The following is a 26409-nucleotide window of genomic DNA, read 5'->3' as shown; positions in this document are numbered from 1 at the left end:
ATGATGGGGATAGAAATGGGTATTAACCATTGTAACTCTTTTTTTTTTCAATCTAAATTATTATTTTTATTATCGTGAATCATAGCATTTCATTTGTTGATTATAGTTGGAAATAAAGATAATGAATATAGTGACTAAGGGAATGTCCCACAAACCTCCAATCAAGACCGAAATATTATATGGACAATTAAAGATGATTCATTTTTTGTATAGTTGTTTAATGAATTTTTCTCATTGTCATAATTTATAACATTTTTACGCTGTAAGGAATTTCCCTCTGAAATCAACTCCCCTCTCTGCCCACCTGTCATCCTTGTAAGCCACACGATTATATGTTAGACGATTGCAACAATTTCAGCCGTTGATTCAAAGGGGTTGCCCAAACGGTTTGGGCGTTTCATTTGGCATCTGGTCATAAACAATGAATAGTTTCATCCCCGCAGCTGAACCGGGCTCCAGTGCTACATGCGTCCCACTAACCTTGTCATTCCCTCCCTGAACACTTTCGTTATCCATTTCACTACGATTTCTTGGCCACTGCTAGGGAGAACACCGATATAAATCTTCCCAAATCCCCCTGGTACAAAACATTTTCGTCCCTGAATCCACTGGTGGCGATGCGGAGTTCCTTGTAAATGAATCTATGGGGCCAAAAATCCTGCTCCCATTCTTCGATCTTTTCTCTAATGCCATATTGCCTTTGCTATGGAGCCAGAATCTCTGCAGATTCGCAGTTTGATCATTGCAGAAGATGTAAGGGTTTTTCTTCCTTTATTCTTTCTGAAAAAAGGGTTTTCCTATATAAAAGAGATGTATTACATCTCTTGCAATATGATCATATTTTGTTCAATCATCTCTCTGCAATCAGAATACACGCTTCAGATGTTTATATAATGTAAATCCATCGAACAGAGCCTCAATTGTTTCAATTTTGTATCCATGGAGATTCAAGGGAAATCAGTAACAGATGCATGGTTCGATGTCAGAGTGATATACTTAAGATTGAACTCCTGTTTTCTTAAAAGTGCACCAGATTGTTTTACGATTTTGTTTCCTGCTAGAAGCATGTCAACCGTTCTTGAGGTTAATGGCATCAGAATTCCTTCCGCAGAGCAGACCTCTCGCAAGCTGCGAAGAGACAGAGTAGATACAGAATTTGTCGAGGCAACTTATATCAGTACCGATAATCTGCGCACTAATGAGGGCTTTCTGAAGTCTCAGGTGAACAAATTATATGTGCTTTCTGCACTACATTGTTTGAATATCGTTATTCTTTATATTCTTTATTGAGTATTTATATTCAGGGAAATTTCTGGATCATTTGATGCAGCTTTGCATCATTGTTTCTATTATTCTTAATAAACCACTATTCTTGATCAACCACAAGCCAGTAGGCCTACTTCTCCTCCCTGACAATGCCCTTAGAATAGTTTCACCAATTTTTTCCCGCCTTGCTTTAATCCCTCCTATAAAGATATTAAGATGTACTTGCACTCGAACCTTCCCAACCTTTTTCACCTGCAGCAACAATATCTCTCTCTATAGTGCTACTACTGAAATACTCTTCCTGAGAAAAGCGTAATGGAATCTCTGAAATGCGATTAGCACTGTTTTCATCTGGATCATCCAGCATCGCAGTTTCCTGAAGTTGAAGGGCATATTCTAAGTTCCACAACACATCACCCATGGTGGGCCTGTCAATACCCTGATTAGCCAAACACTTTCCAACTGTCTCTCCGAACATTCTCAGGGAGTTAGGGTTGATGCTATCTACAAGATGCCTGTCAATAATTTGGTCAAGCATGTCTCTACTTTTCCAATGCATTGCCCACTCCACTAGATTGATTTTATCTATGGGAAGAGAAGGATCAATGACCGGCCTTGCACATAGTAACTCCGTAAGCACTACTCCAAAGGAATAGACATCGGATTTTTCTGTCAATTGCTGCCTTCTGAATTGCTCAGGGTCAAGATACCCAAAGCTACCTTTCACAGCAGTACTCACATGGGTTTGATCCAGAGCAAGTCCAATCTTTGAAATCCGAAGTCTGCCACCATGGCCACAAAATTTTCATCCAACAAAATGTTGGTTGTCTTTACATCACGATGAATGATTCCCTGCTCTGCTCCTGTGTGAAGGTAATGAAGACCCCTAGGGGCCCCTATGCATATATCAAGTCGTTGTTTCCATGACAAAGGAGGAAGATCTGATCCATACAAGTGTTTCCTAAGAGGTCCATTGGCCATGTACTCATAAACCAAAATCATCTTAGAATGCTCCTCACAATAGCCAATAAGAGAAACTAGATGATGGTGGCGAAACTTAGACAACATTTCAATTTCAGTCCGAAATTCTGCCATGCCTTGTGCAGAGCTTCGATTTCCCTGTTTTATAGCCACTATGGTTCCATCCACAAGCATCCCTGTGAACACTTTACCAAACCCACCTACACCCAGAACCAAAATCTCATCAAAGTTTTTGGTAGCTTCTTCTATCTCTGAAAATGTGAAATGCCGGCCTAGACTTGAAGGTCCAGGAGAAGCAGGACTCCCAGCTGACACTTTGCTTCCCTTGTTTCCTTTAGTTTCAAAATGCCCTCCATGTAGTGGAAGAGGCAACCAGGGTTTAGTAGAGATTTTTTGAGATCTACGACAACAGAAGAAGTAGATCACCATTAATAGCCCAAGAGCAACAAAAAATCCTACAACGGATCCAACTATTAGACCAACTTTGCTATTCCTATTTGATCTGATAGAACTGTTCTATGGGAAAGGTCCATCTAGACATTTGTTAGAGTTTCTCATCTTCATAATCTCCAACCCATTTAATATGGCATTGGGGAGAACACTTGCCATATTTATTGCAGGTCCTACTTTGACAGCAAGATTTTTCGATCCAGTAGATGTATTAAGTACTACAAAATCGCTGTAATAAGCTACTGCCAAGTTATTTTGTGTTGCAGCTGATATATCAAAATTACCGCCCATCACATTATCATTGTTAATATATACATTGAAGTATAACTCGTTCAATGCTTTGCTCACAATATCGCAGAAATGCATCCGAATGAAGTATTGGTAATCTGGATCCACAGTAAACAACCAAGAAATGTTGAAAGTTGGGTTTGTGACATTGGCTGCAGCCATCTCCTCAGCAGTAGCATATACAATATTGGGAGCGGTTTCATTAGTAACTAGTCCTTGGCGGTACACAATATTGTTGGCCGGGATGTTGAAATTTTGGGCAAGCGATTTTGAAGCTAAGAAGCTTGTATCAGGATCCCAAAATCTCCCAAGGGTGTCATTGTCAAGGGTAATCAATGGTCCTCCCATATTAAGTCTGTAAATTGTTTCAAAAGCATGCTCAGATAGACCACTGTGTCTGAAACAAGAGTGTTCGGCACAGAAACGACTTCAATGGCATTGACAAACGCAAAGGAATTATTGGAGGGAATAAATGTTAGCACCAATGTTTGTTCATTTAGATTGATGAGATATTCCTTCATCACAACTGAACTATTCTGGATTTGGAAATTGTACAATAGACCAAAGTCTTGGGTGGCTACTGAAAATATGGCACTTGTAAGATTGTACATACTGAAGGTATAGGATGACTTCTGAGTAAATACTTTAGCTGTCAAATAGATACCAGAAGGAACCTGTAGATTGGAATTTGTATTGTTAGCAAAGATGCCTTCATTGGTGGCAATTAACATATATGAGGAGGGGGTATCTGCAGTGAAGATCCGTCCACCCACTGTGGTGTTACTTTTTGATCCACAGTCTATAAGGTAGTTATCCTGTGAAGTTGAAACCCCATTCTGTAAAAATGACAATAAAAACAACACACAAAATGCACACAATGACTGCCATTTCCTTCACTTCTTTCTCTGCAACCCAATTGTGTGTACCGTTCTTGAGGTTAATGGCATCAGAATTCCTTCTGCAGAGCAGACCTCTCGCAAGCTACGAAGAGATAGAGTAGATACAGAATTTGCCGAGGCAACTTATATCAGTACCAATAATCTTCGCACTAATGAGGGCTTTCTGCACTAATGAGGGTTTTCTGAAGTCTCAGGTGAACAAATTATATGTGCTTTCTGCACTACATTGTTTGAATATCGTTATTCTTTATATTATTTATTGAGTATTTATATTCAGGGAAATTTCTGGATCATTTGATGCAGCTTTGCATCATTGTTTCTATTATTCTTAATAAACCAGTATTCTTGATCAACCACAAGCCAGTAGGCATACTTCTCCTCCCTGACAATGCCCTTAGAATAGTTTCACCAATTTTTTCCCACCTTGCTTTAATCCCTCCTATAAAGATATTAAGATGTACTTGCACTCGCACCTTTTGAACCTTTTTCACCTACAGCAACAATATCCCTCTCTATAGTGCTACTACTGAAATGCTCTTCCTGAGAAAAGCGTAATGGAATCTCTGAAATGCGATTAGCACTGTTTTCATCTGGATCATCCAGCATCGCAGTTTCCTGAAGTTGAAGGGCATATTCTAAGTTCCACAGCACATCACCCATGGTGGGCCTGTCAATACCCTGATCAGCCAAACACTTTCCAGCCGTCTCTCTGAACATTCTCAGGGAGTTAGGGTTGATGCTATCTACAAGATGCCTATCAATAATTTGGTCAAGCATGCCTCTACTTTTCCAATGCATTGCCCACTCTGCTAGATTGATTTTATCTCTGGGAAGAGAAGGATCAATGACCGGCCTTGCACACAGTAACTCCATAAGCACTACTCTAAAGGAATAGACATCAGATTTTTCTGTCAATTGCTGCCTTCTGAAGTACTCAGGGTCAAGATACCCAAAGCTACCTTTGACAGCAGTACTCACATGGGTTTGATCCAGAGCAAGTCTAATCTTTGAAATTCGAAGTCTGCCACCTTGGCCACAAAATTTTCATCCAAAAAAATGTTGGTTGTCTTTACATCACGGTGAATGATTCCCTACTCTGCTCCTATGTGAAGTTAATGAAGACCCCTAGCGGCCCCTATGCATATATCAAGTCTCTGTTTCCATGACAAAAGAGGAAGATATGATCCATACAGGTGTTTCCTAAGAGGTCCATTGGCCATGTACTCATAAACCAAAATCATCTCAGAATACTCCTCACAATATCCAATAAGAGAAACTAGATGATGGTGGCGAAACTTAGACAACATTTCAATTTCAGTCTGAAATTCTGCCATGCCTTGTGCAGAGCTTCGATTTCCCTGTTTTACAGCCACTATGGTTCCATCTGCAAGCATCCCTGTGAACACTTTACCAAACCCACCTACACCCAGAACCAAACTCTCATCAAAGTTTTTGGTAGCTTCTTCTATCTCTGAAAATGTGAAATGTCGGCCTAGACTTGAAGGTCCAGGAGAAGCAGGACTCCCAGCTGACACTTTGCTTCCCTTGCGTCCTTTAGTTTCAGAATGCCCTCCATGTAGTGGAAGAGGCAACCAGGGTTTAGTAGAGAGTTTTTGAGATCTACGACAACAGAAGAAGTAGATCACCATTAATAGCCCAAGAGCAACAAAAAATCCTACAACGGATCCAACTATTAGACCAACTTTGCTATTCCTGTTTGATCTGATAGAATTGTTCTATGGGAAAGGTCCATCCAGACTTTTGTTAGAGTTGCTCATCTTCATAATCTCCAGCCCATTTAATATGGCGTTGGGGAGAACACTTGCCATATTTATTGCAGGTCCTACTTTGACAACAAGATTTTTCGATCCAGTAGATGTATTAAGTACTACAAAATCGCTGTAATAAGCTGCTGCCAAGTTATTTTGTGTTGCAGCTGATATATCAAAATTACCGCCCATCACATTATCATTGTTAATATATACATTGAAGTATAACTCGTTCAATGCTTTTCTCACAATATCACAGAAATGCATTCGAATGAAGTATTGGTAATCTGGATCCACAGTAAACAACCAAGAAATGTTGAAAGTTGGGTTTGTGACATTGGTTGCAGCCATCTCCTCAGCAGTAGCATATACAATATTGGGAGCGGTTTCATTAGTAACTAGTCCTTGGCGGTACACAATATTGTTGGCCGGGATGTTGAAATTTTGGGCAAGCGATTTTGAAGCTAAGAAGCTTGTATCAGGATCCCAAAATCTCCCAAGGGTGTCATTGTCAGGGGTAATCAATGGTCCTCCCATATTAAGTCTGTAAATTGTTTCAAAAGCATGCTCAGATAGACCACTGTAAGTATTAGGCAGGGGCACAGCTTGAGCTGTGTCTGAAACAAGAGTGTTCGACACAGAAACAACTTCAATGGCATTGACAAACGCAAAGGAATTATTGGAGGGAATAAATGTTAGGACCAATGTTTGTTCATTTACATTGATGAGATATTCCTTCATCACAATTGAACTATTTTGGATTTGGAAATTGTACAATAGACCAAAGTCTTGGGTGGCTACTGAAAATATGGCACTTGTAAGATTGTACATTTGATAAGAGAATGGAAAGAAATGTAAATGTACCCAGTGTCTGCCCTGGTGCCCAATACTGAAGGTATAGGATGACTTCTGAGTAAATACTCTAGCTGTCAAATAGATACCAGAAGGAACCTGTAGATTGGAATTTGTAGTGTTAGCAAAGATGCCTTCATTGGTGGCAATTGACATATATGAGGAGGGGGTATCTGCAGTGAAGATCCGTCCACCCACTGTGGTGTTACTTTTTGATCCACAGTCTATAAGGTAGTTATCCTGTGAAGTTGAAACCCCATTCTGAAAAAATGACAATAAAAACAACACACAAATGCACACAATGACTGCCATTTCCTTCACTTCTTTCTCTGCAGCCCAATTGTGTGGTTCTCTCTTTTCTCTGCACCCAAATTATAGGATTCTCTTTGTGTCGCTTTCTTCCTCTGCACCTCCAGGCAATTCCAAGAGCCTATAACTCTGCCCAGATTTCCACCCTGACCATTGAACTGATGCCGTCACCCCCTGACCGAGCTGGGATAGGACCTCCTTCTTTAGAATATAGAAAGATGGACTTCAGTTCACCTCTATTCTAGAGAATAATTTGGAGATTGCCATGAAACTGCAGGTTCCTAAATATGTCAAGAACAGAGTTATAGAAATACAAGACCATTATTGTGAGATTTGTCCATTATAACCAGCGCATATAACCACTAGCTACAGTGTCAACACTGCTCTTCTAACTTTCTACCACATCATCAAATGGCCATTACATCAAGTCCTGGAATGATGGCTTTGCAAATGAAAGCAGAGTAGGACTGCAATTATTTTTTCATGAACTAAAAGCAATGTATGCATACAATAAATATTGATATGTTTAAAAACAGTATGCAAGATCAGAATGAATGTAAGAACCAGCATGAAAAAGGTTTTGCAGCCCTGAATTTATGGAAAAGTCTTTTTGGAAGACTCACGCGGTTTTGAAGCTTTCTAAGTCTACTCAGAATTCTTTTCGGCCCAAAACTTTCAATGTCAAACGACATCAGCAAAAATGGAACCTTATCTCTCAGTTTGTACTGAGTCTTTAATTTCCTTATTAAACCCAGCCTTCATTGTCCACCTTGAGGGTGACACATTCTGTAATTTGAATATTTAAATGTGTCACTCTTCCGTATATAAATTTCAGGTAAATTAGGTGACAATACCATCATCCTTATGAAATGGGAAAAAAATTATTGGTTGGTTTTTCATTGATGTAATATATTTACGCCTTAAGGCGTTTCCCTTTGAAATCAACTCCCCTCTCTACCCACATGTCATCCTTGTAAGCCACACGATTATATGTTAGACGATTGCAACAATTTCAGCTGTTGATTCAAAGGGGTTACAAATTAGTTGCCCAAACAGTTTGGGCGTTTCATTTGGCATCTGGTCGTAAACAATGAATAGTTTCATCCCCGCAGCTTAACCGGGATCCAGTGCTACATGAGTCCCACAAACCCTGTCATTCCCTCCCTAAACACTTTCGTTATGCATTTCACTGCAATTTCTTGGCCACTGCTAGGGAGAACGCCCATATAAATCTTCCCAAATCCCCCTAGTCCAAAACATATATGCAGTCAGCGGTAGTGCATTTAATGCCGCTACTGGTTGCATATTGTTCCTCAAAATCTAATCCAGTACGTTTTTTTGTCCACTGTTTGATATAATACTGTGTATATATAGACTGCTCCATGTGAACAAAGAAAGTGGTTTAACGGGAGATAAAAGAACTTTTGTTTCTACTTCAATTCGGGCATTTTGTGTGTGCGCTTTTTTAATTTCCATAACAAAAAAGTGTTCCTGTCCATTAAATTGGAAACAAACAAAAATGGCAAATGAAAAATTAAATTGGAAACTAAAATTTTGGAACCATTGAAAATTGAAAGCTTTGTATTAAATTTGAAATTAATGAAAATTGAGAACTGAATCATAAAATTTGAAAGTAGATTATTTTGAAATCTCCATGCCTACCCCTGTTATTTTTTGTTTACCTCCACCTCCGATTCCAATGGTACCTACAGGAAGAAACCAAAGATTTACTAATTGTAGGTGTAGTTTGAGTCTTGACATCAGAGACAATGTCCATCAAATTGTTTGCAATTATTGAGTAGGGATGTATTGTCCTTCCCGGGAAGGAACTATGTTTAAGATGTATACTATCTATTTTTATTTTTTTATTTTTTTTGGTGAATTTAGAAGCAATTACCAGTCCTCTGAGAAGAATATGGCAGGAGCTGACAGTGGCAATGATCGTTCTCTAGAGAAAACTCCTACTTGGGCAGTAGCAGTTGTTTGTTTGGCATTTGTGGCCATCTCTTTACTTCTTGAACATGGTATTCATTATGCTAGCAATGTAAGGTTTTTCTTAGATTTCAACTGTGCACTTTTTGGTTTAGTTGAATTGATCTTACTTCGGTTCAGTTCTGCATTCAGTTTGTTTTGACTGGTAGAAATTTGATAAATTTTGGCTTCTGAAATCACCAACAAAACACACTTTTAAAACCCAATATGAATGGCTCATATTCCATATGTCATCAGTGATTAGAAGTAGAATTATTGCTTTGGTTATTACAGGAAAAGGATGCTGATAGAGGAAGACATGATAAACAAATCTGCAGGATTACAAGTTTTGAATTCTTATTGCATCTGTACTAATAAAGCCCTTTTTTGTCATTATATTTACAGTGGCTCTCCAGAAGAAATAAAAAGGCTCTATCTGAAGTGCTTGAAAAATTGAAAGCAGGTAACGGATACTCGAAACCACTCATATCCACCATGTTGCTTCTTGTAGTCTATCCCCCAAATACTCTGAAACTAATTTGAACAACAAATTTATGCTGTTTTAGATAGAACCTCCTTCTAAAATGGTTACATGGGTTGAACTTGACAATATCTGTTTTATGTATTTAACTGATCTGCTTAGATTGCATTGGTAGCTTGTTTTGGATTTTCTAAATTGAATTTCAGCCTTTAATTTCAGGCAACTACACTGATTTCTTTTAGCACCTGCTGGCTAGAATTTCTGAATATGTCCTCTGAGCAAATATTTTTGAAAATCATCTTTTTGGGTTGCAGAGTTGATGCTTCTGGGTTTCATATCGCTTCTACTGACAGTTGGACAGAAGCCCATTTCCATGATTTGTATACCCAAAAAAATAGCTTATATTATGCTTCCATGTAAGAAGGAAATTGATTCTAGCGATATAAAGGTGGAAGGGGATAATGACCAAGAAAAGGAGCGCATGCAAAAAATTCTATGGGAATCAATGTCTATTGAATAGGAGGTCCCATGGAGATGCTTCTTAGCTGCTTTTGAAGGTAGCCAACGTTGTAGCTCCGCACATATAAAGGCCAAAGCCTTCTCTTAGTCTTAATGCGCATTGTTTCTTTATCCAGGTCCTATGATTATTTGATTGATTTTCCTGCCGAGATCGAGTTGATTTAGACCATCTTGAAATTAGCTTCCCATACAAATTTCAAATATTTATTTTATGTTGGATTTTACTTGATAACTTTGCTGCTTTGTATTCAGGGTAAGTATCCTCTGGTTTCCCAAAGCGGCATGCATCAACTCCACATCTTCATCTTTATGCTGGCAGTTCTCCATGTGTTATATAGTATCTTAACTGTCGCACTGGCAAGAGCAAAGGTAGGTGGAAGGGGAGATCAATTATTTTGTCCAATAATGTTCAGTTAAATTCTGCCTTGGGTTTTACTGTTTTGACCTCTGCATGCATTTATATCCTTTGTTAATACTAAGATCTACAAGTCTTCTTGATGCCTCAATGAGGCGTTGGAAAGAGTGGGAAAGGGAATCACAAACTTTGGATTATGAGTTTTCAAATGGTGAGTTGATGTTCTTTTATTTCTTCTCCCTTAACTGGGTTGCTATGGAATCTTATTTACTCCATTCTCTGGAGACTCTTTAAGTTGAAAAGTAATAACTGGTTGGCAACCTGCCAATTCTAATTGGGATATACTGTGTTAGTTATAGGCTGATTGGTCAATGGATCTTAGTTCAACTTCAGTTCACCTATATTCTAGAGAATAATTTGGAGATTGCCATGAAACTGCAGGTTCCTAAATATGTCAAGAACAGAGTTATAAAAATACAAGACCATTATTGTGAGATTTGTCCATTATAACCAGCGCATATAACCACTAGCTACAGTGTCAACACTGCTCTTCTAACTTTCTACCACATCATCAAATGGCCATTACATCATGTCCTGGAATGATGGCTTTGCAAATGAAAGCAGAGTAGGACTGCAATCATTTTTTCATGAACTAAAAGCAATGTATGCATACAATAAATATTGATATGTTTAAAAATAGTATGCAAGATCAGAATGAATGTAAGAACTAGCATGAAAAAGGTTTTGCAGCCCTGAATTTATGGAAAAGTCTTTTTGGAAGACTCACGCAGTTTTGAAGCTTTCGAAGTCTACGCAGAATTCTTTTCGGCCCAAAACTTTCAATGTCAAATGACATCAGCAAAAATGGAACCTTATCTCTCAGTTTGTACTGAGTCTTTAATTTCCTTATTAAACCCAGCCTTCATTGTCCACCTTGAGGGTGACACATTCTGTAATTTGAATATTTAAATGTGTCACTCTTCCCTATATAAATTTCAGGTAAATTAGGTGACAATACCATCATCCTTATGAAATGGGAAAAAAAATATTGGTTGGTTTTTCATTGATGTAATATATTTACTCCGTAAGGCGTTTCCCTCTAAAATCAACTCCCCTCTCTGCCCACCTGTCATCCTTGTAAGCCACACGATTATATGTTAGACGATTGCAACAATTTCAGTCGTTGATTCAAAGGGGTTACAAATTAGTTGCCCAAACGGTTTGGCCGTTTCATTTGGCATCTGGTCGTAAACAATGAATAGTTTCATCCCCGCAGCTGAACCGGGCTCCAGTGCTACATGCGTCCCACGAACCCTGTCATTCCCTCCCTGAACACTTTCGTTATGCATTTCACTGTGATTTCTTGGCCACTGCTAGGGAGAACGCCCATATAAATCTTCCCAAATCCCCCTGGTCCAAAACATATATGCAGTCAGCGGTAGTGCATTTAATGCCGCTACTGGTTGCATATTGTTCCCCAAAATCTAATCCAGTACGTTTCTTTGTCCACTGTTTGATATAATACTGTGTATATATAGACTGCTCCATGTGAACAAAGAAAGTGTTTTAACGGGAGATAAAAGAACTTTTGTTTCTACTTCAATTCGGGCATTTTGTATGTGCACTTTTTTAATTTCCATAACAAAAAAGTGTTCCTGTCCATTAAATTGGAAACAAACAGAAATGGCAAATGAAAAATTAAATTGGAAACTAAAATTTTGGAACCATTGAAAATTGAAAGCTTTGTATTAAATTTGAAATTAATGAAAATTGAGAACTGAATCATAAAATTTGAAAGTAGATTATTTTGAAATCTCCATGCCTACCCCTGTTATTTTTTGTTTACCTCCACCTCCGATTCCAATGGTACCTACAGGAAGAAACCAAAGATTTACTAATTGTAGGTGTAGTTTGAGTCTTGACATCATAGACAATGTCCATCAAATTGTTTGCAATTATTGAGTAGGGATGTATTGTCCTTCCCGGGAAGGAACTATGTTTAAGATGTATGCTATCTTTTTTTTTTTTTTTTAGTGAATTTAGAAGAAATTACCAGTCCTCTGAGAAGAATATGGCAGAAGCTGACAATGGCAATGGTCGTTCTCTAGAGCAAACTCCTACTTGGGCAGTAGCAGTTGTTTGTTTGGCATTTGTGGCCATCTCTTTACTTCTTGAACATGGTATTCATTATGCTAGCAATGTAAGGTTTTGCTTAGATTTCAACTGTGCACTTTTTGGTTTAGTTGAATTGATCTTACTTCGGTTCAGTTCTGCATTCAGTTTGTTTTGACTGGTAGAAATTTGATAAATTTTGGCTTTTGAAATCACCAACAAAACACACTTTTAAAACCCAATATGAATGGCTCATATTCCATATGTCATCAGTGATTAGAAGTAGAATTATTGCTTTGGTTATTACAGGAAAAGGATGCTGATAGAGGAAGACATGATAAACAAATCTGCAGGATTACAAGTTTTGAATTCTGCTTGCATCTGTACTAATAAAGCCCTTTTCTGTCATTATATTTACAGTGGCTCTCTAGAAGAAATAAAAAGGCTCTATATGAAGTGCTTGAAAAATTGAAAGCAGGTAATGGATACTCGAAACCACTCATATCCACCATGTTGCTTCTTGTAGTCTATCCCCCAAATACTCTGAAACTAATTTGAACAACAAATTTATGTTGTTTTAGATAGAACCTCCTTCTAAAATGGTTACATGGGTTGAACTTGACAATATCTGTTTTATGTATTTAACTGATCTGCTTAGATTGCATTGGTAGCTTGTTTTGGATTTTCTAAATTGAATTTCAGCCTTTAATTTCAGGCAACTACACTGATTTCTTTTAGCACCTGCTGGCTAGAATTTCTGAATATGTCCTCTGAGCAAATATTTTTGAAAATCATCTTTTTGGGTTGCAGAGTTGATGCTTCTGGGTTTCATATCGCTTCTACTGATAGTTGGATAGAAGCCCATTTCCATGATTTGTATACCCAAAAAAATAGCTTATATTATGCTTCCATGTAAGAAGGAAATTGATTCTAGAGATATAAAGGTGGAAGGGGATAATGACCAAGAAAAGGAGCGCATGCAAAAAATTCTATGGGAATCAATGTCTACTGAACAGGAGGTCCCATGGAGACGCGTCTTAGCTGCTTCTGAGGGTAGCCAACATTGTAGCTCCGCACATGTAAAGGCCAAACCCTTCTCTTAGTCTTAATGTGCATGGTTTCTTTATCCAGGTCCTATGATTCTTTGATTGATTTTCCTGCCGAGATTGAGTTGATTTAGACCATCTTGAAATTAGCTTCCCATACAAATTTCAAATATTTATTTTATGTTGGATTTTACTTGATAACTCTGCTGCTTTGTATTCAGGGTAAGTATCCTCTAGTTTCCAAAAGTGGCATGCATCAACTCCACATCTTCATCTTTATGCTAGTAGTTCTCCATGTGTTATATAGTATCTTAACTGTCGCACTGGCAAGAGCAAAGGTAGGTGGAAGGGGAGATCAATTATTTTGTCCAATAATGTTCAGTTAAATTCTGCCTTGGGTTTTACTGTTTTGACCTCTGCATGCATTTATATCCTCTGTTAATATTGAGATCTACAAGTCTTCTTGATGCCTAGATGAGGTGTTGGAAAGAGTGGGAAAGGGAATCACAAACTCTGGATTATGAGTTTTCAAATGGTGAGTTGATGTTCTTTTATTTCTTCTCCCTTAACTGGGTTGCTATGGAATCTTATTTACTCCATTCTCTGGAGACTCTTTAAGTTGAAAAGTAATAACTGGTTGGAAACCTACCAATTCTAATTGGTATATACTGTGTTAGTTATAGGTTGATTGGTCAATGGATCTTAGTTCAACTTTATTTCACCTATATTCTAGAGAATAATTTGGAGTTTGCCATGAAACTGCAAGTTCCTAAATATGTCAAGAACCTAGTTATAGAAATACAAGACCATTATTGTGAGATTTTTCCATTATAACTAGCGCATATAACCACTAGCTACAGTGTCAACAGTGCTCTTCTAACTTTCTACCACATCATCAAATGGCCATTACATCAAGTCCTGGAATGATGGCTTTGCAAATGAAAGCAGAGTAGGACTGCAATCATTTTTTCATGAACTAAAAGCAATGTATGCATACAATAAATATTGATATGTTTAAAAACAGTATGCAAGATCAGAATGAATGTAAGAACTAGCATGAAAAAGGTTTTGCAGCCCTAAATTTATGGAAAAGTCTTTTTGGAAGACTCACGCGGTTTTGAAGCTTTCGAAGTCTACGCAGAATTCTTTTCGGCCCAAAACTTTCAATGTCAAATGACATCAGCAAAAATGGAACCTTATCTCTCAGTTTGTGCTGAGTCTTTAATTTCCTTATTAAACCTGTAGGAATTTACAGGGTAAGTTCCTCAGAAAGAACACCAAAAGGACACCGCTCACAACAGATCACAGATCAATACACCAGTATTTTGACGTGGTTAAAACCCTCAAAGAGGGAAACAGTCCACGGCCTGCGCCAACGTGGCTTCTACAGGCAATTTATTAATCAAAGAATGAAAATTTACATAAGATTCTCTCATGCACGGATTACCCGAACAATGACCCTCCATGCGCTTTAAATAGAACTCATGGACCAATCGGGTGTCAAGCCACGGATCAAGTGTCGGTAATACCGAAGAGAGAGTGAACCGTTGGATCACTACATATCGTGACCGTCGGCTTGTAAGTTACAAAATGTACAACGGTAAAGAAACACACTTTACCTAACTCTATACCTAACTCTATACTAGACCAAGTTGAACTTAACTATTTCCTATGTGTCGGAATATCCTAACATCCCCCCTTAAGAACAACTTGGGATAGGATTGAAGGATTTACAAATATGACACAATAGGAGAAGGAAGGAGGCACTAGAGCCTATCCCCCCTTAGTGACAACTTCCTGAACTCCAAGCATATATCGAAGTTTAGTGAACTTCGCCTCTGTGAGAGCCTTTGTGAAGATGTCTGCAACCTGATCATCTGTTGAACAATATTGCACTTCAAGAACATGGTCATGAATGAGCTTTCTGATGAAGTGCATGTGTAGTTCAATGTGTTTGCTGCGCTGATGCTGGACTGGATCTTTGCATAGCTGAATGGCACTTTGATTATCACACCAAAGTGTGGTTGGATGCTGCTGCTCAAAGCCAAACTCTGATAGGATCTGACGAAGCCACAAGGCTTCCTTACTAGCTTCCACGGCACCACGATACTCTGCTTCTGCTGACGAAAGAGAAATGGCAGCCTGTTTCTTACAAGCCCATGTAATAGGTCCTGAACCAAGAGTGAAGACATAACCGGCAGTAGACTTCTGATCATCAGGGTCACCAGCCCAATCAGAATCAGTGAAACCAACCAATAGAGGAGCTGCTTCGGCACTGTAATGAATCCCAAACTGAACTGTACCTCGAACATAACGAAGTATTCTTTTAGCTGCTTTCCAATGGCTTTCATGGGGGGATTGCATAAACCGAGCAACAAGGCCAACAGCAAAGGAAAGGTCAGGACGAGTATGGGTTAAATACAAGAGTTTTCCTACAAGTTGACGGTATAAGGTAGCATCAACTTCAGGAGAAGTACAAGAGACTGAAAGTTTGACTCCAGACTGAAAGGGAGAAGGGGCTGGCTTACAGTCTTCCATGTGAAAATGACGAAGAATATCACAAGCATACTTGGACAGGGAAAGGAAAATACCCTCCTTGGATTGCAAGACTTGAAGACCGAGAAAATAGTGTAAGTGTCCTAAGTCTGTCATTTCAAATTTCCTTTTAAGGCTAGACTTCACATGGTTTATAAGGTTGGGATCACTACCAGTAAGGATAAGATCATCAACATAAAGAACAAGGATGATAAGAGAGTTGCCCACTTTCTTGGTGTAGACAGTATTGTCAGAATGACACCTAGAAAAGCCAAATTCTAAAAGAAAGCTATCCATTTTGGCATACCAAGCCCGAGGAGCTTGCTTGAGACCATAAAGAGATTTATTAAGTCGACATACAAGGCTGGAGTCAGTTTGGATGAAGCCAATGGGTTGTTCCATATAGATTTCTTCATGCAAGTCCCCATGCAAGAAGGCAGATTTAACATCCATCTGATGGACTTCCCATTTAAAAGAGGCAGCAAGGGAAAGAACAAGGCGGATAGAGTTTATTTTGGCAACTGGGGAGAAGGTTTCAGTGTAGTCAATGCCTTCAACCTGTGAAAATCCCTTAGCAACAAGACGAGCTTTATGTTTATCAACTTTGCCATCTGGTCCATACTTGGTTCTGTAAACCCATTTACATCTTACAAGTTTTTGTCCCTTTGGTAGAGGAACAATATCCCATGTATCATTTGCCAACAATGAATGATATTCTTCATTCATAGCTGCTTCCCAATCTGGATGGCCTGAAGCTTCTGCAAAAGTGTCATGATCATGATTTACTGGAGCTTGAGCCAGTAAAGAAGAGGCTCGTTCAAACTGAGAACGTGTACGGCACTGATCTCTAGGATCACCGGCAAGATCACCTGCTACATCCCGAGTAGCACGGACCCATCTTGGAAGTTGAGGAGCTGAAGGAGGATCCTGGGGAGGATTTTCATCCTCACTTTCATCATCTGAAGAAGAAATGTTTTCAAAAGTAGAAGAGATAGGAAGAGGTGGCACATCCGCCGGACTAGGCTCGCAGGCCGATTTATTTTCATCAAATTTTACATCTCTTCTAATGATAACATTTTTGGACTTAAATGGAATAAGTCTATAACCTTTTACATCTTCAGAATATCCAACAAAAGTACATTTCTCACTCTTAGGTTCTAAAGCTTTATGCTTTTCATCTGGAATATGGGCCCATGCTTCACTTCCAAAAGCACAAAAGTGACTTACATCTGGTTTAATGGAACTCCAAGCTTCTTCTGGAGTGATATTCTTTAGAACCTTAGTAGGAGTGCGATTTATTATATAATTTGCACAATTGATTGCTTCAGCCCAAAAACTAAGACTGAGTCTTTTAGATTGGAGCATACAGTTAGCCATTTCCTTTAAGGTGCGATTTTTCCTTTCAGCTACACCATTTTGTTGTGGAGTGTATGGAACAGTATGTTGCATTTGAATTCCATTTTCGGTGCAAAAGTTGATGAATGTGTTTTTAACATATTCTCCACCATTATCAGTTCTTAACTTAAGAATTTGATGTCCAGATTGTTTTTCAACAAAGGCTTTGAAGGCCAAAAATGTGTTAAATACTTCGCTCTTTAGTTTTAAGAAGTATACCCAAGTGCGTCTGGAGAAATCATCAATTAAAGTTAAGAAATACTTGCAGCCAGAGAATGAAGCAACAGGAAGTGGACCACATAAATCACTGTGCACAAGCTGTAAAGGGGCTGAGGCGTGCCAAGAGGCACGTTTTTCAAAACTGTCCCGATGATGTTTTCTGAGTACACATCCGGAACAAACACCATCTCTGCAAGATACCATAGGAAGACCTGTCACCATATTTTCTTTACATAGATGCTGAAGGGAGCGATATTTTAAGTGACCAAATCGCTCATGCCAAAGTTTGCTCACTTCATCATTATGAGCAACAAATACTGAGGGAAGATTTGATGACCCAAAGTTGTGAAACTTATACAACCTTGTGGAATCATCAGCAATACCAGTAGCTAGAATCTGTTTAGGATCTCTTAGATCCTTGATTACAACATCATGAGGTGAAAATTCAACAATTTTACCTTCACCTGAATGAGTTATCTGATATACAGATAGAAGGTTGCAGGATAAGGTTGGAACACATAATACATCATTAAACTGACCATTGTCTAGATGAACAGTTCCAGTCCCTACAACATTAAGAGATCTATCATCACCAACATATATATTTTTGGTGTTACAATCATTTAAAGAAGAAAACATGGCTTTGTTTTTGGCCATGTGATAAGAGGCTCCAGAATCAATGAGCCACTCATGAGAATGAGAAGAAGAAGATACATTTAATGCATAACCAGACTGAGATGATTGACAACGACATGCAGAAAGTGCCATTCCAGAAGATGAAGTTGAAGTTGAAGTTGAAGAATGCTCCACATGGATGTTATGTTTCTTCATTGCGGCTTCCAAGGCTTCCATCTTCTTAAAGCATTTAGATTCTAAGTGGCCATCTCGATTACAAAAGTTACAATGTCTATCAGTCTTCTTCCATTTGTTTTTATTGGTCTTATCATTTTGCTGGAATGATCTTTCATTTTGAGGCTGAGTTTGCTTAGGACCCTTGTTTGGTTTAGGACCATTCTTTTTAGGATATGACTTCTTAGGATTCTTTGAATTTGGTTGAAGAGAGAGAGAGAGAGAGAGGGAGGGGGGGGGGGGGCTTGGTTTGCGTGCTTGCCTTGAGAAAGCTTTTTTTCCACACAAAACACAAAACCCAACACGAATATGCAAAGAAAAACAAACCTTACGACTCGAAGTTAGCTTTACCCAAAAAACTAAATATTTTCAAAAATGAACCTTGCGGGTCAAAGTTAACTTTAGCCGAAAAACTAAATATTTTTCTCAATGTTTCTGATTTTCCGAGATCACACTAAGGTGCAGGGAAAAGAGCATACGCATGAGAAAAATCCTTCCTTTCTGTTTCTGATTTGCCCAGATCGCACAGAGTCGCAGGGAAAAGAGCATACGTAGAAATGAAAGGTATAGATCCGGTTAAAAAAAACTAAATAAACCGAAACCGAAATAAGCAGAGAGAAAATAACAGTAAACTGCAAATAAACACTGTATACCTCCCGATCTGAAAAATGACGCAGCTAGGCCTACCAGAAACCTTTTCGCGTGAAATGAAAGGGGTTCCTCACTGGAACAGATGCTCCGAATGCAACAGAGCAGTCCTCTCGGCCCGAAAGTAGTCAGAAACAGCAGATCTAGGAAACGACAGTCGGAAGCAGTTCTACCGGCTTCAGATTTGGATCACCAACGGACGCGGCCCTCAAATAGCTCCGATACCATGTAGGAATTTACAGGGTAAGTTCCTCAGAAAGAAAACCAAAAGGACACCGCTCACAACCAGATCATAGATCAATACACTAGTATTTTGACGTGGTTAAAACCCTCAAAGAGGGAAACAGTCCACGGCCTGCGCCAACGTGGCTACTACAGGTAATTTATTAATCAAAGAATGAAAATTTACATAAGCTTCTCTCATGCACGGATTACCCGAACAATGACCCTCCATGCGCTTTAAATAGAACTCATGGACCAATCGGGTGTCAAGCCACGGATCAAGTTTCGGTAATACCGAAGAGAGAGTGAACCGTCGGATCACTACATATCGTGACCATCGGATTGTAAGTTACAAAATGTACAACGGTAAAGAAACACACTTTACCTAACTCTATACTAGACCAAGTTGAACTTAACTATTTCCTATGTGTCGGAATATCCTAACAAAACCCAGCGTTCATTGTCCACCTTGAGGGTGACACTTCTGTAATTTGAATATTTAAATGTGTCACTCTTCCGTATATAAATTTCAGGTAAATTAGGTGAAAATACCATCATCCTTATGAAATGGGAAAAAAATTATTGGTTGGTTTTTCATTGATGTAATATATTTACGCCGTAAGGCATTTCCCTCTGAAATCAACTCCCCTCTCTGCCCACCTGTCATCCTTGTAAGCCACACGATTATATGTTAGACGATTGCAACGATTTTAGCCGTTGATTCAAAGGGGTTACAAATTAGTTGCACAAATGGTTTGGGCGTTTCATTTGGCATCTGGTCGTAAACAATGAATAGTTTCATCCCCGCAGCTGAACCGGGCTCCAGTGCTACATGCATCCCACGAACCCTGTCATTCCCTCCCTGAACACTTTCGTTATGCATTTCACTGCGATTTCTTGGCCACTGCTAGGGAGAACGCCCATATAAATCTTCCCAAATCCCCCTAGTCCAAAACATATATGCAGTTAGCGGTAGTGCATTTAATGCCGCTATTGGTTGCATATTGTTCCCCAAAATCTAATCCAGTACGTTTCTTTGTCCACTATTTGATATAATACTGTGTATATATAGAATGCTCCATGTGAACAAAGAAAGTGTTTTAACGGGAGATAAAAGAACTTTTGTTTCTACTTCAATTCGGGCATTTTGTGTGTGCGCTTTTTTAATTTCCATAACGAAAAAGTGTTCCTGTCCATTAAATTGGAAACAAACAGAAATGGCAAATGAAAAATTAAATTGGAAACTAAAATTTTGGAACCATTGAAAATTGAAAGCTTTGTATTAAATTTGAAATTAATGAAAATTGAGAACTGAATCATAAAATTTGAAAGTAGATTATTTTGAAATCTCCATGCCTACCCCTGTTATTTTTTGTTTACCTCCACCTTCGATTCCAATGGTACCTACAGGAAGAAACCAAAGATTTACTAATTATAGGTGTAGTTTGAGTCTTTACATCAGAGACAATGTCCATCAAATTGTTTGCAATTATTGAGTAGGGATGTATTGTCCTTCCCGGGAAGGCACTATGTTTAAGATGTATACTATCTATTTTTTTTTTTTTTGGTGAATTTAGAAGCAATTACCAGTCCTCTGAGAAGAATATGGTAGGAGCTGACACCAGCAATGGTCGTTCTCTAGAGCAAACTCCTACTTGGCAGTAGCAGTTGTTTGTTTGGCATTTGTGGCCATCTCTTTACTTCTTGAACATGGTATTCATTATGCTAGCAGTGTAAGGTTTTTCTTAGATTTCAACTGTGCACTTTTTGGTTTAGTTGAATTGATCTTACTTCGGTTCAGTTCTGCATTCAGTTTGTTTTGACCGGTAGAAATTTGATAAATTTTGGCTTCTGAAATCACCAACAAAACGCACTTTTAAAACCCAATATGAATGGCTCATATTCCATATGTCATCAGTGATTAGAAGTAGAATTATTTCTTTGGTTATTAGAGGAAAAGGATGCTGCTAGAGGAAGACATGATAAACAAATCTCCAGGATTACAAGTTTTGAATTCTTATTGCATCTGTATTAATAAAGCCCTTTTCTATCATTATATTTACAGTGGCTCTCCAGAAGAAATAAAAAGGCTCTATCTGAAGTGCTTGAAAAATTGAAAGCAGGTAACGGATACTCGAAACCACTCATATCCACCATGTTGCTTCTTGTAGTCTATCCCCCAAATACTCTGAAACTAATTTGAACAACAAATTTATGCTGTTTTAGATAGAACCTCCTTCTAAAATGGTTACATTGGTTGAACTTGACAATATCTGTTTTATGTATTTAACTGATCTGCTTAGATTGCATTGGTAGCTTGTTTTGGATTTTCTAAATTGAATTTTAGCCTTTAATTTAAGGCAACTACACTAATTTCTTTTAGCACCTACTGGCTAGAATTTCTGAATATGTCCTCTGAGCAAATATTTTTGAAAATCATCTTTTTGGGTTGCAGAGTTGATGCTTCTGGGTTTCATATCGCTTCTACTGACAGTTGGACAGAAGCCCATTTCCATGATTTGTATACCCAAAAAAATAGCTTATATTATGCTTCCATGTAAGAAGGAAATTGATTCTAGAGATATAAAGGTGGAAGGGGATAATGACCAAGAAAAGGAGCGCATGCAAAAAATTCTATGGGAATCAATGTCTACTGAACAGGAGGTCCCATGGAGATGCATCTTAGCTGCTTCTGAGGGTAGCCAACATTGTAGCTCTGCACATGTAAAGGCCAAACCCTTCTCTTAGTCTTAATGCGCATGGTTTCTTTATCCAGGTCCTATGATTCTTTGATTGATTTTCCTGCCGAGATCGAGTTGATTTAGACCATCTTGAAATTAGCTTCCCATACAAATTTCAAATATTTATTTTATGTTGGATTTTACTTGATAACTCTGCTGCTTTGTATTCAGGGTAAGTATCCTCTGGTTTCCCAAAGCGGCATGCATCAACTCCACATCTTCATCTTTATGCTGGCAGTTCTCCATGTGTTATATAGTATCTTAACTGTGGCATTGGCAAGAGCAAAGGTAGGTGGAAGGGGAGATCAATTATTTTGTCCAATAATGTTCAGTTAAATTCTGCCTTGGGTTTTACTGTTTTGACCTCTGCATGCATTTATATCCTCTGTTAATACTGAGATCTACAAGTCCTCTTGATGCCTAGATGAGGCGTTGGAAAGAGTGGGAAAGGGAATCACAAACTCTGGATTATGAGTTTTCAAATGGTGAGTTGATGTTCTTTTATTTCTTCTCCCTTAACTGGGTTGCTATGGAATCTTATTTACTCCATTCTCTGGAGACTCTTTAAGTTGAAAAGTAATAACTGGTTGGCAACCTGCCAATTCTAATTGGGATATACTGTGTTAGTTATAGGCTGATTGGTCAATGGATCTTAGTTCAAGTAGTTTGGTAAACAGTTTGTTTCCCAACTATGTGGGTTCAAGTCTCTAGAGACATGTTGTAAGTTGTAACTGGCCTGTTTATAGTATTTATGAAATAGTTGTAACTGGTTTAATAGTGATAGCTGATCTTTCAAGTTACTGATTCTCCAAAAAAATCTTGTTTCAGTTAAAAAAATATATTATAAGCCGATTGAGTAATGTTTTTAAATATAGAAGATTGAAAGGACACAGAATGAATCTTTTGGGTTGGGTAACTTTTTGAGCGTGTTAAGAAAACTGTATATTGAGGCAATTGCTTGCTTTATTGGTCCAAGCAGATCCTGCAAGATTCAGATTAACCCAAGAAACCTCATTTGTAAAGCGTCATATGCCTTTATCGAGCCGAATACCGATTCTTAAATGGATGGTAAGTATTTCATACTTGCAAATGATCTATGGATATATCTGAGTTTGACCTTTGCATGTTAACTGAGAAATATCCAGTTCTGGTTTAACATTAATTTTCCTTGGATTTGCAGGTATGCTTCTTTCGACAATTCTTTTGGTCAGTAACAAAAGTTGATTACCTGACCTTGCGCCATGGCTTCATTGTTGTAAGTCTTGATAAATTTAAATCATCTTTTCCATTTCATCTTTGTTATATCAGCACCCATATCATTTGTGTAAGGAATCTGATTAGTACTATAATTTTATTTATTTATTGGAACTGTATAGGCTCACTTGACCCCAAATAGCAAGTTTGATTTTCATAAATATATCAAGAGGTCATTGGATGATGACTTCAAGAGGGTGGTTGGAATCAGGTTAGTAAAGATTTCCCTGTTCACAAAAGCTTTGGTCTTCAGAAATAATATTAGGTTTCCTTCTTGGGCCTTGCTATGTCAACTTCTTGGAATGTTTTGAAAATCCCCTTGAATTTTACCTAAACAGAGGCCTTTTGATGCATTATCTGCAGTCCTTCCTTGTGGGCTTTTGCTGTAATTTTTTTGCTTCTTAATGTGTATGGTAAGTCTTCAAGACTCATCTCTCCTGCCAAAGACATAATTTTGCATATTCATAAAGCAGTTTTCGCTTTTGTTCAATTAATATTTTCTTTTGGATTGGATGTGTTTCTCTGAGCAGGATGGTATGCGTACTTTTGGCTCTCTTTTGTTCCCTTAGCTGTAAGTAAACAAAAGTCTTAGACTAATAGGATTGTCTTATTGATGATGTGAGTTAATGACCTGGAAAGTTTCTTGATTGAATTCTTCGGGCTTATTGCCATTCGATCTTGAAAATGCGCAGACGGTTTTGTTGGTCGGCACAAAGCTACAAGTTATAATAACAGAGATGGCCTTAGAAATTCAAGAGAGGCATGCTGTAGTTCAAGGAACTCCCATAGTGCAGCCAACAGATGAACTTTTTTGGTTCAGTCATCCTAAACTTGTTCTTTTCTTGATCCATTTCACTCTGTTCCAGGTATCAAAATGCTTTTCACACCAATGCCTCATTGACAAATTCTATTTCTGAATCCTGTTTACTGAATATTCATGGAAATGACAATGCTTTGATGGTTAGCAAACTTACCTTATGTTCTGCAGAATGCTTTCCAGCTTGCTTTCTTCTTGTGGATATGGGTAAGCACTATGTTCATTTAGTAAAGAATGAACTTTTGTATGTAGAATCATTGGATTTACTATTATAACAATGGTAACATATTGCAGTGCTAGGTGTTTTAAATCAATTTTAGTTTACACAGCTAAAAAGTTTCAATTCTGATCCCTCTGTGCACCTTATTTAAATTTGACTTCATTCTTGCAGTACGAATTTGGCCTGAGATCTTGTTTTCATGAGAGGTTTACTTTCATCATAGTAAGAATTATCACAGGGTAAGTATGCAACATATAGACTAGTGTGCTAATTTATATTTTTTTGGGTACATGTAAAGGACATTCTAACTTCCAAGCAAACTTCATCATTTTAACTGTTTGTTTTTTATTTATTTAATATCATTATCTCTTCTTTGACTTAGCACTAGTTGATTGTTTTGCAGCTTTAATATGTGTATGGAGAATATTGAGAGTGACCTTATTACGCATCTGATAAGGATTACCTTGGGTTGCTTGTGTTTGTGTCTAGGGTTGCTGTGCAGTTTCTATGTAGTTACATCACACTTCCACTTTATGCCCTTGTGACACAGGTCAGTCTACTCCATGTTCATTGAAAATACAATCAGTTTAGGTGTTTGACAGGATCGATTGAACTTGAGAAAATGCTGGCTTATATAATTACAAAAAAGGAGAGTTACATCGTCCAAGTATTCACTTAGTATATTCACCTGGTTTATTTTGTACAGAAATAGATTAATCAAACCCTACATTGTGATATTAAATATCTTACTTGTACTGATAAAATTAGAGATAAGGTGTCACCTAATAATGCATTAACATAGTTGTTTAATGACACCACTTTTGAATTTTTTTTTGTTGATTTTGCCCAAAATATGAGTAGAAATTGTTAAAACCATAGTTTCTGATTAGAAATAGGGGAAATTTTAGCTTTAAGTTGTTGAATTTGCACAATCCAAATGTTTAAGGGATTTTTCAGGACATTGAATCCATTTTTGTACTAAAAAATACAATGAAACATTGTGATCTCACCAAAAATCGTATCATCAGATTTCGGTGAAACGGTTAAAAAATCACCTCATTAAAAAATAGTTAAACTCATAGTAGACAAATTTATCAGGAGATAGAAAACAGTGGAGTTTAATTTTTCTTTTGTACAACAGTTATCTCTCTATTGAGAGCTTCAGGTAAAGCCTTAGAGGATTTTCGAATGAAAAGTATGACCACTCTAAAATATGCTTCCTTTTGTTTGTTAAATTAAATTTTGTTGCAGTCTGGAGCCTTCCAGAAAAGCAGAGAAATAGAAATGATGATTTCTCTTTAAATCATTTTAATTTTATTTCTTGATATAACCCTGTTTGTTGATAGATAGAGAACATTCATTTTACCCTGTTTGTTGATAGATAGAGAACATCCATTTTTGGGGCAAATTTTGTTTTTCCAATATGTACAAATGTTTTAGTGAACTTTTGGATCGTTCAAAAACACTCTGTTCTGGTTAAATATCATGTATAAAGGAATATGCTCTTAAAATATGATGGGATATTTTTATGCAGATGGGATCTCACATGAAGAAGGCAATATTTGAAGAACAGACAACCAATGCTTTGAACAGATGGCAACAAAATGCTAAGAAAAAAACAAAACGAGATAGAAAGTCAAAGCATTCTTCCCTTGGTTTCACACGCAGATCAACTGTGTTTTCGGGATTTCAAAGCGGAGAAACAACTCCAATCCATGGATCTTCTCCATTGCATTTTCTCCGAAGATACAAAACAACAGGAGACATGGAAACTGCAGATGCCTCTGAGAGATATGACCACTCAGAATCCAACGCATCAGATTCAGAAATTGATGCATCTTCTTCTTATCCTCCCCAGCATAATCAACCTATTTTGGTTACCGAGGCCCCTGAGGATATAGAGACTACAGAATGTCCCAGTTCAAAAGATGCACACACAAATGATGACAAATTTCCCTTTCCCAGAATATAAATGTTCCATCCACATCATACAAAAGCCTGGTTCAAAGCCAATTTATATCTAAATTTGACTTATCTTCCATGGTAAAGTTTATCTTCATTTAAGCAGCAGAGAGAAGTGGACCCATAACAAACAGGGAACCAAAAAGGCATCTGCACATTCTACCTACATTTTGTTTCATTGAAAAAATAGCTTTCACTAAAATCAACTGTTCAAATATTTTTAAAGGAGGAGCCACTTGCTTCTTCTCC

At 37.9% G+C, this 26409-nt stretch overlaps 1 protein-coding gene and 2 pseudogenes across 1 annotated transcript; 1 reads left to right on the top strand and 2 right to left on the bottom strand.

The window, feature by feature from the left end:
• Nucleotides 1-1477: 1477 nt before the first annotated feature.
• Nucleotides 1478-3932, bottom strand: LOC149207238 (receptor-like protein kinase THESEUS 1 pseudogene; annotated as a pseudogene).
• Nucleotides 3933-4334: 402 nt separating this feature from the next.
• LOC149207237 (receptor-like protein kinase THESEUS 1 pseudogene) lies at nt 4335-7666 on the bottom strand (annotated as a pseudogene).
• Nucleotides 7667-8729: 1063 nt separating this feature from the next.
• On the top strand, nt 8730-26170 carry LOC149207236 (MLO-like protein 9). Its single transcript, XM_089397975.1, has 15 exons — nt 8730-8858; nt 12673-12730; nt 21622-21890; nt 22079-22195; nt 22332-22392; nt 22887-22975; nt 23088-23162; nt 23284-23372; nt 23525-23574; nt 23692-23732; nt 23854-24027; nt 24150-24185; nt 24370-24437; nt 24688-24748; nt 25733-26170. Exons 1-15 carry the CDS (start codon nt 8730-8732, stop codon nt 26168-26170), a joined length of 1755 nt encoding a protein of 584 aa, XP_089254101.1.
• The last annotated feature ends 239 nt before the right edge of the window (nt 26171-26409 follow it).

Source organism: Pinus tabuliformis, chromosome 1_2, assembly GCF_031772625.1.
Source record: "Pinus tabuliformis cultivar Carrire ecotype Pingquan chromosome 1_2, CPIR1, whole genome shotgun sequence".
Classification (NCBI taxonomy): domain Eukaryota; kingdom Viridiplantae; phylum Streptophyta; class Pinopsida; order Pinales; family Pinaceae; genus Pinus; species Pinus tabuliformis.
Note: the sequence above shows the minus strand (reverse complement) of the source record. Positions and strands in the feature narration are given on the sequence as shown.